The sequence below is a fragment of the Nelumbo lutea genome, chromosome 5 (genome assembly GCF_056320005.1).
Source record: "Nelumbo lutea isolate HS-2025 chromosome 5, American lotus-T2T, whole genome shotgun sequence".
NCBI classification, from domain to species: Eukaryota; Viridiplantae; Streptophyta; class Magnoliopsida; order Proteales; family Nelumbonaceae; genus Nelumbo; species Nelumbo lutea.
This window is the reverse complement of record NC_142688.1, coordinates 7,631,898-7,649,013: the sequence shown is the minus strand read 5'-3', so window position 1 is coordinate 7,649,013 and position 17,116 is coordinate 7,631,898. Positions and strand designations below refer to the sequence as shown.

Genomic DNA, 17,116 nt, shown 5'->3' with positions numbered 1-17,116 from the left:
ATTTTGATACATTTATAGTGTTTTATATTCATCATATTAAACAAAATTAAGTGGGAAAATAAAAATTACTTTTATTAATAACAAAAATAAAAATAAAAAATGCAAAATGATTTTTCCATCCAAGTGGTGTATTAGTGGTTCAACTATCCATGTAAATTGGATCAACACATGATGTTATAATTAAATAATAAAATACATAAAGTTCTAGAAGATGTAGAATTTGTAGATAAATTTGGACACATTTTTATAATAAGGTAAAATACAAAAACCTCCCCTCAAGTTTCTGACAATAATAAAAATCTCCGCTCTAGTTTACCTTTAGCAAAATCTTCCCTTCTACTTTCAAAAAAAGCGACAAAAACCTCCCTTCCTTTAATAAACCTGACAGAAACCAAGGAAAACTACATTTTTATACTTATATCGCACCCAAGCAATTTGCAAAATATCAATTTTACCCTTACTCGAAAAACTCACTATCCTCTCTTGAGAAAAACAGTTAAACCCTAACCCTAACTGTTGCAAGCAAACAGTGCTTGGAATATTCCACTTCCTAGAATATTCTGGCGACGATTCTTCACCAGACGACGGCTGGTTTCATCTTGTTGGTCGATTTCTTCACCAGAGTTCATTTTCTTCACCGGACGACATATGTGGCTTTCCAAACATTTCGGCGATTATTCTTCACCAGATGACATCTGTGTTAACAGTTTCATTTTTTGAATCTGTGTAGCATGTGTTTGTTCAAGTGTTCCATAATAGGTTCTGCACATGGATTTCCGTTTGTTCTCGCAAATAATAGGGTCAGGTCCAACTGCTTTACCAGATTATGTAAATGAGATATGTCGGGTGTTGAGTGATTTTCGTTGCATTCATCATGACCTTGAATCTGCACTTGAATGTTTCTCAGGCAATATTTCTACTAATTTGGTTGAACAGGTGTTGAAAAGGTGTAAAAATCTAGGGATTTCTGCTCACAGGTTCTTTCTCTGGGCCCGAAAGTTGCCGGGTTTCAGTCATAGCAGGGAAAGCTACAATATTCTAGTAGATATCCATGGCTGCAACAAAGCAATTCCCTCTGATATGGGATTTTCTTTCTGAGATGAAAGATAGTGGGGATTATGAAATCGGGCATTTTGGTCAATAAAAATTAATTCTATGGCCAACAGAGCACAATCTTTGCTTAGTATTCAGAATCAACTAGAATGGATTTTCGTTCCAAGGGAGGAAATGGGAATGGCCCATTCTGATTCTAAACCCCATTTTTAGGAACCAAACAGATATTTAATTCTTAACTTTCAATTACATTTGGATTGAAGACCTCATTGCTGATATGAATTCTTAAGATCCGAACATGGAGTTAATTGAGCAGCTGGCGTATTTTTTTAATAAATAAAAACAAATTATTAAAGAGAAAAAGAGAACGATTAAACGTGAGGGAGGGACATGAAAGTCTGGAACAGAAGCTACATAACGCAACTCAAAATAAGGACTGAAATCAACGAATAAACGTGAGACGAGCTTATTAGAACAACCCAAAAACAAAGGCATTGAAAAAACTGAAATACAACGATGACAAATCTGTTTCCCTGAGGAATTAATCTAGCTCCCAAACACAAAGCCCTCGCATCTGGGCACACCAAACTCAGGAGAAACAACCTCTGTCCAAGTGTGAATCTATCTCGACACCCGACCTCTCCCTCCCCTACCTCTGCTTCTAGTTTCCTTTGCCTTTCTCAAATCCGCCCTCATTGAGACGTCTACATAAAAATCTACCGATATCCTCAGTTTTTTGCTGCCAGGGGGTCCCGAAGTTGAGCTCATCGTCCACTACTTCTTCAAGAGAAAAATTGCTCTCTAACTCCTCTTCTCGAAGACTGTTCTCTCTCTCTCTCTCTCTCTCTCTCAAGATTGAGCCAATTAAGAAACAGAGATATGGAAGATAGGATTGTGTGACCGAACCAAGAACAGAGATGAAACGATTTTACATTTTTTTCCCATGCGACGCTATAAGAAGTTAAGCAACTCTGACCTAAATCTGACAAAAAATTTTGCCTTTGCAGTTCCCTGGTTTTGCTGCTGACTGAAAAATCGTTCTTCTAGGTTCACTATTCTTCTTCTTGGTTCGTTCTCCAGTTGCCTTATTCCTTTGTTCGTTCCTCACCCATTCTTCAGGATAATAAGAAAATGCAAAGGGTATTTTAGTAAACAGATGTACACAATAACTCGTACAGGGTTAAAATGGGTATTTAAAAAAATAGCATCGATTTAACGATTTTCGTCAGGTTTATTAACGGAAGGGTGGTTTTTGTCGCTTTTTTCTGAAAGTAAAAGGGAGGATTTTGCTGAAGGTAATCTAGAGGGGAGGTTTTTATTATTGTCAGAAAAGCAATATTCAAACAATATATTGGGATTGCATTTCCTCTCAGTAAATAAGTAACTTTTATTATGTCATAAATTAAATAATGAAAAATAAAATATATAATTCTTATAACTTTATATAAAATTTTGAACATGCATTAATATTATATATTCTTCATATTAAACAAAACTATGCTTTAAAAAATGAGAATTATTGTTAGTAAAGATAGAAATGGCTAAAAATACAAAGGAAATGAATTAATGTATTAACCATAACCCATTGACCTAGTTAAATAGGTTAGTAGTTCAACTACTAAGGTCATTTAGTTGTTGACTAAGTCAATGATTTTTTTTTTAACAATAAGCTGAATTAGGTTAAAACATACTCAGAAAAATATGTTCATGTGACAAACTAATAAATCCAACTCTTTGGTTCAAGTACATGTTGAAAACATTGATAAAAATCATATGAACATTTGAAGTTAAGTCTTTGAGTTGTAAGATAGCATATCCACTACTATACAATGCTTTTATCACTTTTCTTTGTTCCATGGATTCTAATAAAAACACTAAAATATTATTAGCGTCATCATTATTTGAAACTGCCACGTAGAACGTGCATGCACATTTACTAGTAGAAAATAATAAATAATTAGATGCAGGTCTTGGACCAATCCACCAACCCAACTTTCCTCACCCTCAAATGTGAAGAGGGTAGGGTTGGGGAGGGTTTTGCATTTTCATGTTTGAGAAGGTTTGAGTTCTGAAAATTCAACTTGCTATGGATGTTTGGGTGGATATAGGTTGAGAGGTCTAAAGCAACAAGTAGGGTCTAAAATTTACAAAACCCTCCCCAAACCTAATGTGATGCAAATCTTAACCAGGTATAAAATTTATACCTAGTTCAAATTTGTTTTTCGATCATTTGTAATTTGGTTTTACATTTCTATCCAAGATTTTAAAAATTGGATTTAACACAGAACGATTTTGGGGACCGGTTCTTTAGTCTAATAGTCTGATCATGTGGTTTGAATGGACGGTTCGTTTTGATTTTAAATAATAAAAAATGCCAAAAACCGTTGTCACTCAACAATATAGGAAAATAGTAGCGGATTTCTCAGCGGCACGAGTGAAAACATCGCTATATAACCCCTTTTAAGCAGCGATTCTCCAAACTGCAAGAGCGTATATCGGTTACAGCGTCAGTTTTCTATTTGTCACTGTAGACATTAAGATTTTCTTTTAACAGAGAGGATCAAATGACAATGGACAACTAAGATTTAATGAAAGAGAACTCGTGAAAAAGGTTCATCTCCTGCACTAAAAAATCCTTTAATTTTCTTAAAGCCACAAATCTCTCTCTCCCGCGCGAGAAGTCTTCGAATGCAGCCAAACAATCGAATAAACAGCAATTAGGAATAAAGAATCTCTATCAAAGAAAAATCTAACTGTTGGAATAACGGTATCCATTGTTATTTGATACATTGCTGTCAGTATCGTGAATTAGGTGAAGGTACGGAAAGAGAGGGATTCGAACCCTCGGTAAACAAAAGCCAAGAATCTCTATCAAAGAAAAGTCTAACTGTTGGAATAACGGTATCCATTGTTATTTGATACATTGCGGTCAGTATCGTCAATTAGGTGAAGGTACGGAAAGAGAGGGATTCGAACCCTCGGTAAACAAAAGCCTACATAGCAGTTCCAATGCTACGCCTTGAACCACTCGGCCATCTCTCCTACATAATGATTATGACCCCGAAATCGAGTGCATAGCGAGTCATTCATATTATTTTATTACAGTTATACAATTATATATAGGTATAGGTACGACCTATTTTTTTTTTTATGATACGTTCTTAATTGAATAAAATTGAATTGAATGAAATTCGAATGGGTGTGGATTGATGTAGATACAGTTATTGGATCAATCCCATTCTATATCCGAAAGAGTAGTTCGAAATTATATAAATTATATAATTATATATATAATATAAATTAAATTAATTATATATTATATAATTATATAAGTAATGTTCTTTCTTCTTCTTCTAGCGTAGTTACTTGTCATGTCTTGCAGGAATTTGAAAATGCTGCTAAAAGACCTCTTTCCCTCTCTGAGTTGCGAGCTGTTATTCCCTTGGAGCTAGTCTCCCTAACGATACCGAAGCATTCCATTACCTCCCTCCTGTAGTAATATTTTTCTATCGTTTAATCTAGAGAACATGTATTTCGTCCTGCAAGTTTCAAGATCTTGGTCATATTAACTTCTTAGATAAAGCCTCTCACTGTATTGTTCTATGGATTTCAGGGAAAGAAAAAGGAAGGAAATGCCACGAAATACATCACCCAGTCAAAAGCTATTAAATACTTGCAAGTTACTCTACCTGTTTTCAAGTATCTCATTTGTTAATTTTTTTCATAGTTAAGGGGTGTCTTTGTAACCAGAGGGTTTAGGGTTTCAAGGGTTTAAGCATTTTGGGTTTTTTGTAGCATTTTTCTCGATTTTAGCACTACAGTGAAGGGTTGGTATACATTTCTTCTGTAAAATTTAAAACTTCTAAGCTTTCTTAACTAATTTTTACATAGTTAAGGGGTGTCTTTGTAACCAGAGGGTTTAGGGTTTGAGGGGTTTAAGCATTTTGGGTTTTTTGTAGCATTTTTCTCGATTTTAGCACTACAGTGAAGGGTTGGTATACATTTCTTTTGTAAAATTTAAAACTTCTAAGCTTTCTTAAGAAATTTCTTTGCTTTTTCACATGATTATTTGTCATTGCTGGTCCGTCTAGCCATTGCCGGAGATGCTGAACAGCTGATATTCTCTCTTTTTTTTTATTTATTTATTTCAGTAGTTGTAAGTTCTTGTTCATTCATGTTGGAGGTGATGAGCCAAACCCAAAGTCGCCTAGAGGAGATTTCGAGTACTCAAAAAAGTCACACACCAGGTATCTACAATCCTGTTTTGCCATTCTATTCAATATTTTTGCTGATCCTTTGCTACATTTTCAGCCCTAAAGCTAAAGCATCTCTCCCATCTTCAATTTGCGATTTTCGTTTTCACCATTTAGCTCTTTTAAAGCCCTAACTTGCATCAGATCATTCTTGAATGGGACGGTATGTACTCGCCTGTAGATGTAAGTCCCTTCTATATCTAAATCATCTTTCATTTGCATCTACCTACCTCTCCAAAGGATCACTATCCATGTTTGCAACTTCAACATAGCTTCAAAGGTGGATTTCCATATCCTGGTATCTTATAATTTTGGTGTTTTTACTTTGAATTCTTGGAAGTTCTTTATTTTTATTTCTAAAGTTTGTGATTGTTTGGTAATTTGTGATTAATAAAGTAGTTGATTGTTGGTCAGTTCCAAGAACTAGTTGGATGCCTAATTTATTTGAATTGTTAAGTCTGTAGCTAGGTGTTGGATTACAAGATTTATTTTTTTACTAATTTTGTTTCAATTTAGCACATTGATTGAATGAGACATTTTTTATTTTTTCATGGAAGGTTTAATGCTAAAAATTATCTAGCTTTTTCTTGAGATTGAAATGCGTGCTCTATTGTAATTAATAGATTCACAACTTTTTTTTGGGAAAACTATTCTTTTCCTATTTTTTGGTTATGTAATTTAAATATATTTGTTTTGAAGAAACCATGAAAAATAGCCACATGGGATTTTGTTAATTGAGATAGCTTAGACTTTTCATTTTATACTGCTTGAGATTGTCAACTAAGGAATGTTATCACTGAAATGGATTCCCAGCTCTTTTTTTTTTTTTTGGGGGGGGGGGTTTCAACTCCTATTGAGCATAACTTATATATATATGTGTGTGTGAATTTAATATTTTCTTTTTTTGTCTCAGTTAGGAGTCATAAAAGTGACGATATGAAGTGTAGGATCTTCCTGAAATAGAACACAGTAATATAAGACCTAAAATAGAACAAAGTAAAACCCAGAACAAAATTTAACCGGAATTTGCATTCTTTTCATTTTCACTCCCATGCATTTGTACTAATGCAAATAAAATTGCACCGCAACCAAACACAACCTTGGGAGATGTATTGGGTTATTAGTGGCATCGGTTAATATTCTATTATATTACTAGGGAAGGTTGAGAAATACCAGTCTCCATTGTAATATGTGTTGTTGGAGCTGCTCCTTGCAAACAAATTTAGCCATGGATGAGTTCAGGGGTACATCTATCAACACCTTGCAAAGGAACTTTGAAGAAATCCTTTATTCCCTTGCCAATATGCCTTAGTCTAGGGGCCCTCAAAATCTTCATTAACTATGGGGCTCTCAGACTAGGTCCATCTAGAAATATAGGGATCATTTTCATTAATTGTGAAAGCTCAAAAAACAAGATATTGTTTTTGTGCCTATGCAAAGGGTTTTATGAATTATTTACCAACGTATTCATTTCTTTATAAGATGAGTGTCTTATGCTTGGATTATGGACCAATTTCATCCTACACTACAAGGAAGTGAGGGTAAAACCCAGAACAAAATTTAACCGGAATTTGCATTCTTTTCATTTTCACTCCCATGCATTTGTACTAATGCAAATAAAATTGCACCGCAACCAAACACAACCTTGGGAGATGTATTGGATTATTAGTGGCATCGGTTAATATTCTATTATATTACTAGGGAAGGTTGAGAAATATCAGTCTCCATTGTAATGTGTTGTTGGAGCTGCTCCTTGCAAACGAATTTAGCCATGGATGAGTTCAGGGGTACATCTATCAACACCTTGCAAAGGAACTTTGAAGAAATCCTTTATTCCCTTGCCAATATGCCTTAGTCTAGGGGCCCTCAAAATCTTCATTAACTATGGGGCTCTCAGACTAGGTCCATCTAGAAATATAGGGATCATTTTCATTAATTGTGAAAGCTCAAAAAACAAGATATTGTTTTTGTGCCTATGCAAAGGGTTTTATGAATTATTTACCAACGTATTCATTTCTTTATAAGATGAGTGTCTTATGCTTGGATTATGGACCAATTTCATCCTACACTACAAGGAAGTGAGGGTAAAACCCAGAACAAAATTTAACCGGAATTTGCATTCTTTTCATTTTCACTCCCATGCATTTGTACTAATGCAAATAAAATTGCACCGCAACCAAACACAACCTTGGGAGATGTATTGGATTATTAGTGGCATCGGTTAATATTCTATTATATTACTAGGGAAGGTTGAGAAATACCAGTCTCCATTGTAATATGTGTTGTTGGAGCTGCTCCTTGCAAACGAATTTAGCCATGGATGAGTTCAGGGGTACATCTATCAACACCTTGCAAAGGAACTTTGAAGAAATCCTTTATTCCCTTGCCAATATGCCTTAGTCTAGGGGCCCTCAAAATCTTCATTAACTATGGGGCTCTCAGACTAGGTCCATCTAGAAATATAGGGATCATTTTCATTAATTGTGAAAGCTCAAAAAACAAGATATTGTTTTTGTGCCTATGCAAAGGGTTTTATGAATTATTTACCAACGTATTCATTTCTTTATAAGATGAGTGTCTTATGCTTGGATTATGAACCAATTTCATCCTACACTACAAGGAAGTGAGGCTAAAGTGGCAGATGCCTTTGCTGGTCCAGCTGGAATGCAATTAACTTTGGCATGAGGTAGTACGTAATTGGTAGTTGTTTTGTGAATTCTTTTTGGAGTATGTGTTTTCCATGTTTTGGTGATTAACTTTTCTATAAGATTAAGTTTTTTATTTCAATTCAAGTGATCTAGGCTTTTCTTTTGAAGTTTTAAATCTACTTGAGTAAAACTAAAACTAAAACTAAAGTATGACATGCAACATATCGAAAAGAAAGAGTAGGAGCATATGCTTTTTTTGCTAGGAAATTCAAGATTTACACCTATGATTGACGCCTCATTGGGTTCTTCAATACTCAACAAAATGTTCTCTTTGCTAAATCCAATTTTGTTCTGCTTGACAAAAAGTCAATTTGTTTCAAGGATTTAAGTGCAATACTTGTTTTTTTTTTTTATTTGATTGATCAATTGTTAGATTAGTAGTGGTTGAGTAGGAATTAGTGAGTGTAGTGCAGGTGTCAATTTGGTCCCTACACTTCTCTACACTCTTTAATAAAGTTACATGGCACCTCTTATAGGTATAGACATTCATTGGAATGGTTTGCATAAATGTGACCCCATATTCAGTATTTTTTTTTGTAAGAATTAAACTTCCTATGTTTAACTATCGTCTATTGTAGCAGGTAAAGACATTGTTTGCAAATTTGTTGGTAGACTCAGTTTTGAAAATTAGTGCCAAGAATTCAAAAGATGATTATCCCCAATGAAATGCTTCTGTTGATCCCCATCAAGATCTCCATGAGGATTATATTTCTGAAGAGGATTTGTTAGGGTTTGGAGCCATTTGTTACAACCCAACAGATTTCCTTGATGCAAGACTAGGTAATAGTTCCTTTCCCTATTTGGATGATTTATTGTTTTAGAATTTACATTTTACTTTGTCAAAGTATTTATTACTATAAACTTCTTGGAACACAAAAACTTTTTATTATGGAGGTGGTAATGAATTGAAACTTGTTAGAAGCACTTTATCAAGCATGATTTGATATGTTCATACTCTCTTTTCCCTTTAACCCATTTTAGCTTTGCATCTTGATCAACTTTTGTGATTAAAAGCAGTCAAGTTGTATTTAGTTGTCTACGTCTCCAAGTACATGCATGTCTAACCTAGAGGATTTCCTAAGAATCTCTATTGGAGTGATTTTTTTAGACCATTTTAAGTACCATATCTAGGCTTTGTAAGTTGAGTAAATCCCTCCACTTTACCCATATGTTGATCGTATATAGTTTAGCGTCTTTGGTTTGGCTACAAATCTTCATCTGCATTTAATGTTTTACTGTAGACATGGAATTTCATCCTCATTTAATATGGGATGAAACTCCAAGTAAACTAATAACTTAAGTAATTAGACCCCACTAGTTAATCATATTGGTTTAACCAACACTGTAGCCTGGCTTCTTGATTTGACCTCCCCAAGTTATGGTAAGCCTAAAGAGATGAGACAAAACAAATAGTTCAAAAAGTGTAATCACTAAAATCATCATGGTCCCATATATATCTATTTCTGAAATAATATTTCTTTTCCTCTTTGGTGCATTCTCCTTGAAATTTATTGAATCATCTCTTAATTTGTTTTGATAAAAAGCCCCCCATATAACACAAAAAGTCAAATTTTCCAAATTCACCCAATAAATTTCTGATGATTTAAAAAGATTATATATTGATGGGATATAGCAAATAGCACAACCATGTTTAGATATATCAAAATTTCAATTAGGGAAAACTTTTTATACTTCATGTCTTCATAAAAATCAATTGTAAATAATTTTATGTAGTTTGTAGAAAACACTTCCTACTACCTTTCCAGCAAAAGCAGTCCCTATGTTAAGATACCAACTTACACTATTAATCTCCAAACATCCACCACGGATAGAAATTGTATTAAATCTGATGTCCCAACACAAAGTTGAGTTTAACCACTAGTTACAGTGGACACAATGACTTTGGGTACTCAAACAGGAAGGGATCTTAGTGCAAGGGATATTAGAGATGTTCCGCAGCTACCTACAAGGTGCAACTTGGCTGAGCTTGGATTCAGAGTTGATTAAATTTTCAATAGTTTTGAGCCCAAAAAGTTTGGGGAATCTAGGTCCTTTTGGAGTGGGAGGGGTCATAAGGTCTGAAGGAGGGATTTTAAAGGCAATTTTTTTGGGTCCAATTGATTTAAGAGAATTTAATTATAGATGGTGACTCCAAGGTTATAATCAATTAGTTAAAGAATAGAATTTTTTTTTGGACTTTTTGTAAATGAGTTGAAGAAATTTGATGGTTGACAAGGAACATGCAAGTGATTATCCGTTGGGTTCAAAGGTTGGATAACTTTTAGGCTGATATAGCTTATCCAAATACGGGGTAAATAGAAATCATTTATTTAGATGAACTTGTAAACACCATCATGGGGAGAGATTGTATTGTTACGTTCTCACTCTTGTATTAATATTGTATAATTTTGTTCATATTAATGAAATTGTTTTTTTGGATGCTGATAGAAAAAAGGTTGTTAGCCTGATGTAATTGAAATTCTTGAAATCAGAACCCAACTTTTGTTCATATTAATGAAATTGTTTTTTTGGATGCTGATAGAAAAAAGGTTGTTAGCCTGATGTAGTTGAAATTCATGAAATCAGAACCCAACTTGCACCCTACCATTTATAGATCAAACATAAGTTCTTGGATTCCAATATTAAAAAAAAAAAGTGAATTGAAACACTTAAATGTAGTATGGGTTATGGCGGTAACCACAAGGTTTTATGGAATATGATTGCATTTTCTACTTGTTTTGGTATTTGAAGGGAGAAAAATACATATTAGCTTTAAAATTATTTTAATGTAAAACTCGATGTACATCATGTGCAATCTTATTTTTATATTCTTTGTTTTTCTTTCTAGGCTGAACCAATATGAAAGGAGTGAGAATAGGCATGGCATGGTTGAAGATATTTTGAAATCAACATTTTACATTTTTATTGTGATTTATTTATATATGTAACAATACTTTTTAGTAATATAGATGTCTGAAGTTTACATTTTGATGTATTTTAATAAATAAATTAAATTTTATATAATTTTCTTTGCAATTTTGATGTGATGTGAAAATTGAATGGTATGTGTCTTATGTAAACAAATTATAGGTTGTACAAATTAAAAAAAAGTAGTAATAAGGATATTGCCTATAATTTGTCTCAAATTATAGCGACGTATATAGCCATAATAAATATATATCCGCCGCTATATGTCCCAAATATGTATTTATGGTGGTGGACATATGTCTTAAATACATATCTATAACGACGTATATAGCCATTTTAAAGAAGTTGATGACATTTCAGCGATGAATATAACCGCCGCTTTATTTATCCCCCACTATTAAACATTTATTGTGGTGAATTTTATATCCACTGCTATAATCTAGAGCGATGCAACCTTCAGTGACGGAAAGCAATCCGTCGGAAACCTAATATAGCGGCAGATAAATTCGCCGCTACAAGCTTATTTTGTTGTAGTGGTGTCCGGGTCGATGGATCCATAGTTTTTTGTCTTGAAAATGGTTTTAGAGTGAAACGGAATCAGTCCAATCAATTCTTGGATCAATTGGTCTAACTATTTAGTCCGATTCGATTTTCAAAACCATCTTTTATTAAATACAAAATTTGTATTTTTTTTGTTTAATTTGACATGATAGTGAACATGGTTTTACCAATCATAACCCTCATAAATTTTAATTAAAACTGATTTAATTGATTATCACTTTTATAATACTAATTAATTGATTATAAAATTTTCCAATATCATATATTTATAGGATCATAGTCGAGCCAAGTAGAAACCACATCATCTTGATTCCTATTGATAAATAAATTTAGAGAGGTTTCATAAAAATCCACATCAGCTTTTGAATTGAGCACTGATTGCAACAGGAACCCTCTTGAGAATGACATTACGACAAGACAGTGAAAATAAATAAAGTATGGTTATCGTATTTATGAAGCATTATATTGTTCAACGCCATTCCCATTGAGGGATGGCAATTTCTACACTACCCGTTGGTATTTGCCCTTACCTTCTTCGATGGGTGGGTTTTTTTGAAGAATGGATTTTAGAATTTTACAAGTTGTATAGGTATGGATAGGATACAATATTAGGCTAAACTTGTTCTTCACCGACCCGTATATTGTTGGAAAGCATGTAAACTTTATGTAATAGGCGTTGAATTTAATAATATTTTGAATTTTATATAAAAGATAATTGATGGTTCATGTATTTTCTACATGTCTTAATCAAATAATTAGAAGTTTTATTGTTTATTTGTGTTATTTTACTTATTTATTACTTATATATGACAAGAAATAATAAGAAATTAGATGTATGTTCTAAATACAACTCATCCCTACCTTTGAATGCAAGGAAGGTGGGGTTGGAGAGGTTGTTGCATTTTTATGTACGGAAAGGGTTTAAAAGATTTAAGGAGATGGAAAGAATCTAAAATTTACAAAACCCTCCCTGAACCAACCTTGTTTCTATTCCTACCCGATTCGGGACCGGATCTAATAGGCACAACAAAATAAGCACATTAAAGAAGCACTTGATAAATATTTTGACAATTGTCGAAAGTGGATATTAATATTTTTCAAGGATAGGGTGGGGGTATTTTAAGGAACAAGTGTAAAAAAAATATCTAAATACTCATGTAACATGTTTACAATGTTGTGTCTACTTAGGGGCAGAGCCATGGGGTGGCGGAGGGGAGCCATGACCCCCTATATATTCAAAATTCCCATAAATCTATTTAAATTCTATGTATATTTAGCCCTTACCCATGTTTCCTAACTGACCCCATTCCGCCATATCTAAATGGGGTAATAGCATATAAAGGCAACTTTTGGGGTTTTATATCAATAAAAGTAATATTTTAAAAAATAAAAAATAGGTTAATTTTTTAAAAATAATAACAATAAAGGGCAAAAACTGTTCATCATCTTCTTCTTGCCATTTTTTCACAGCACCGTCGCCCACCGCCGTCCGCCTCTGCCCATCTCCACCTCTGCCTCTAACAACATTGCCAAAGGTGGGCGAAGGTGGCATCGTAGGGCAGAGAAATGACCACCAACGCCGTTGCCGCCACCTCTGCCTCCGGCCACCTCCAGCAATGTTGTCGGAGGCGGAGGCGACGGTAGTGGATGGCGGTGGCAAGTGGTGGCGGGCGACAACAGGCGACGGTGGACGGCCATGCTGTGAACAAATGACAAGAAGAAGATGATGAACAATATTTTAGCCCTTTATTGATATTATTTTTAAAAAATTAACCTATTTTTAAAAATTTTTAAAAATATTATTTTTATTGATATTAAACCGAAAAATTACCCTTATATGCTATCATCGCTATCTAAATTGATAAACATTACTCAGCATTCCACTCGCCTTTGCTTTTTAGTTTTTATTCAAGGTTCAACCAACGACAATATTCCACTCGCTAGGTTTGAAAACACGTGCCAATTATAACATCTCGCTTCCACAACTGTCATCCACTTCTTCTCGTGGTCCCATTTGGAGCCGTGCTTCTTTGTTAGAAATTAATTAATGCGCAATTTTCATCCATTCATTTCTGGATAAACTTATAAAAGAATGCAGAGACATAATTTCTTATTCCACTTTTCTTTCTCTTATTGTATATATTGTGTGGGACCCGATCGGTTCACATGGCGTAAGCGTTGACGATAAGAAGCGGAGCAAATATGTCACCAACATGCAATTCACTTCCCTCGGCCTCACTCAGAAATATCCATTCGAATTTGGATTTGATCCTTACACCAACCTCACAGCATATTATACGGCCGGGACGTGCTGTGAGGTTGGGTGTGAGTTGCATTTGTGAGGAATAGATCCGAATTCAAATTGGCAAAGTCAACTTTGCTGGTTTGTATGGATAAGAGACAAAGACAATAACTCAGAAGAAGGGGGAAGGGAGCGCGTTTCGCCGCCCTCAGTTTCTAGTTGGTTTGTTGGTTGCTGACCGCCCGATCCAATTGTCGAAGAAGACTCCACCTAATCAGATTTCTTCACCACGCTCATGGATTTTGAGATTCAGATGTTCAAAAAAGCAATACTTTTTGAGTTCGTCAATCTTATTGACTTTCTTGCCAGTTGCCACCACCAACTTATGCCCCAGGTGACGGAAATGCCACTTACCCTAAAATCCCTTTCAATAGATTAGAACACTGAACGTTCAGGTACTCAAGGGTATATATGTCTTTGAATTCTATTTCTTCTTTCTTACATGCGTAGGTCCGTCCTTGTGCTTTCCTAAATCGAGAGTCTATTAGTCCACTATAAATTTGAGGCGTTTGTGCTGTCACATATCCGAAATCAGATTACACCTACAGCAGAAAAGAAGAAGAAGAAGAAGAAGAAGAAGAAGAAGAAGAAGAAGAGAGCGGCATGGAAGGCTTAATTCCATATATTTTTCATGCGATCAAGAACAAGAAAGCCCACAAAGATTATCGTTCCCTCTCCGATGGATCGAGTCGAAGTTACCGTCCCTTAACGGGTGGTATGGGTTCATTCGAGGGCTCCTCTCACCGCCGAACCAGGTCTGAGTTCCAGCCGCCCACTACCTACGATTTCCAGCTGGAGCAGTCATCTTCTGGTCCTGATCAGTTCCGTCATTCCCGAAGTCTCAAGACTGATTCAGTTTTCTCTCCACCAACGGTGAAGGACTCTAAACAGACAAGCTATTATCCTTACCAAGCCTCCACCAAGGAGACTAAGCTCTCTCACATACGGAGATGAAAGAAATAAAAAGGAAAAAAAAAATAATAATAATAAAGAAAGTGAAGGAATATGAATTTACAAAGCGCAAAGATGAACGATTGAAGCAATCAGTTCATAAAAGCTACTTGACTAAGCTGTGGATATGTTGTAACAAGTTGTAATTATCTCCGTCTTTATTTGTTTTTATTAATGTTTCTTTCAAGCCAAATGATTATTTGTTATTCTTTTGTTCACTAAGAAATGGTGGAGTATCAGTAGTAATGGGGTGGTTGTATCTGAATTATGATATAATTGGTGATTTTCTCGTGTCTGCAAGCAAATGCTTGGTTTGTTTTGATTTATTTTAGTGATGTGATGTGCTTGTTCATGAAGAGATACTGTCTTAAAGGGTGTTTCAAAGCCTAATTAAAGTTAAATCCCTTATCGTAATCGATCTGTTGATGTAGTATTATGTCAACAAATTTTATAAAGTTTCTAATTAAAGACCGTATTCTGATGAAATAATTGAAATGAAAGTCTTCTCTCTGTAATTAAGAATTTTGATGTGGCTTGTGAGTTGTGAGCATGATCAAGAACTGGATTTTCAAGTAGTAGAGCGCCAATGTTGGCCTGTAAGAACTGAAGTCGCTTCGAGGTGATCAAAACCTCCAATGCTTGGAGCCAACTGCCACTTTTGCTCAATCATCCAAGTTTCAGACCTTCAAATCGCTTGATTTCTTTACTGGAAGACCGCGGTTATCTCAGCAAGTGAGACTTCTGATAAGAATGAGGACTCTGCTTAGCCATGAACTGATGATCGCCCAATCCGCCTTGCAGCGTCAATAGTGGTTCAAATTTTGGAAAAGGATTGCAAGTGGTGGCTGCATATTTCCCTGTTCATTAATTGGTAGGTCGTTTCAGATTTTCAGTCCATCCGTAAGAAATTCCTTTTCGTCGCCGATCGAATGCCAAAGATATCGCGAGATGCATTGATGGCGGAAATGAAGAAAGGGTCCTGCTTTAACTTTACGAAGTACAATGAAGCAACCATGGCATCCTTCGATTCCTGCCTTTTCCCCCAAAAATACAACTTTTTTTTTTTTTTTAACCTTTTACTTTTTAATACACAAGGATGTGCCACCGGTTATCATCGAATCAGATGCGAAGGTGATTATACAAAAGATCTTCTTTCCTGGTTTAACAGGGGTAACCACCCTCCAACCCCCTAAACCCCCATTTGGGATCTGCTCCAAACCTAACCCCGTTCAAATATGATCTGACTGAAATCTAACCGCATAAAACTGAGACCCACTGTAGTGTCGTCGGATCATGTCAAGAAGACTATTGGAACGGATTTGGTTGGGGGCAGATCCAAACTCCATCCCATGTGAAGGTGGGAGTTGATTCGTGGATTAGGTTTGGGCTTTTGTCAAAATTTAAATGCGTCTCTCTGAAGCCTAAACTCAAAAGTGTAAATGCTAAATCGAATCAACCTTTATTGCACCCCTATTGATCTTAGGTCTCCACTACAATTGGCCGGAGACTTTACCTACAGATTAGCTATCACCTTCGATAGTTCAAGAGATTAAGGCAGATTCCGAGTTCCGCCGAGAGGAATGGTGGTAGAGGACATCAAGGCCCAACCCAAGCTCAGCCGATCTTTTATTTTTTATTTTTTATTTGCATAAGTTGGGCTTGCGTTGAGGCCCCACGATACTGAGCCCGATCTGATTTTGCACAATCTAGAACCGATATTGTATATGTATTTTCACAATTTCACATTCATGAAGATGTATATACCATGTATTTATGATATCCTCCTTAAAAATATCATATTGTATATATTACCATATCCATCTTAAAAATACATTTAGTTATTTACAATATACGTAAAAAATCTATAAATGCATACATATTGTATATTTTGGGCTGATTTGGTATATTTTTTTGGAAAGATTTTCTGGTAGCTCTGACATGCAAAAGACATATTTAGCTTTTGTATGAAGATTTGATAAGCCCGAAGTATATTTGGCAAATGCATGTCTTTCTGCATGAGAATAAAATGTGAAAGACACGGAAAGCTTCATTTGAAGCTTCCCAAAATCAGCCCCAAATGAACTATTCATGTTTTTTTGGCATTTCATCTTTTAGCTGTTAGATATTCTGCAAGCTAAATGAGGATAGACAAAAAATTGGTATTCCCAACTTGTAAACAACCAAAAGACCACGTAGAAAGAGGCACTAAATAGGCCCAACTAATCCATCTAAAGGCATCTTTTTCTGATTATTATATGTATGCGTTGTATATACATATGACATTTTTTTTTGTAAGGACGTATGACATCCTTTCAAACCCAACTAATCCATCTAAGCCCGAACCTAGCCCATAAACTCTA

At 35.0% G+C, this 17,116-nt stretch overlaps 1 protein-coding gene, 1 long non-coding RNA gene and 1 other non-coding gene across 3 annotated transcripts; 2 read left to right on the top strand and 1 right to left on the bottom strand.

The window, feature by feature from the left end:
* Positions 1-4,008: 4,008 nt before the first annotated feature.
* Positions 4,009-4,095, bottom strand: TRNAS-GGA (transfer RNA serine (anticodon GGA)). The gene has a single exon. It is a non-coding gene; the product is annotated as a tRNA-Ser (tRNA).
* A 318-nt stretch (positions 4,096-4,413) lies between these two features.
* Positions 4,414-11,050, top strand: LOC148850124 (uncharacterized). Its single transcript, XR_016098811.1, has 6 exons — positions 4,414-4,545; positions 4,667-4,732; positions 5,205-5,300; positions 5,451-5,469; positions 8,596-8,794; positions 10,863-11,050. It is a non-coding gene; the product is annotated as an uncharacterized LOC148850124 (long non-coding RNA).
* Positions 11,051-14,270: 3,220 nt separating this feature from the next.
* Positions 14,271-15,061, top strand: LOC148850123 (beta-1,4-xylosidase). The gene has a single exon (XM_088942911.1). It carries the CDS (start codon positions 14,409-14,411, stop codon positions 14,757-14,759), a length of 351 nt encoding a protein of 116 aa, XP_088799037.1. The 5' UTR covers positions 14,271-14,408; the 3' UTR covers positions 14,760-15,061.
* The last annotated feature ends 2,055 nt before the right edge of the window (positions 15,062-17,116 follow it).

What these genes read in the sequence shown, in the direction of transcription:
- LOC148850123 (XM_088942911.1), top strand. Translation starts at nt 14,409, where the DNA reads ATGGAAGGCTTAATTCCATATATTTTTCATGCGATCAAGAACAAGAAA.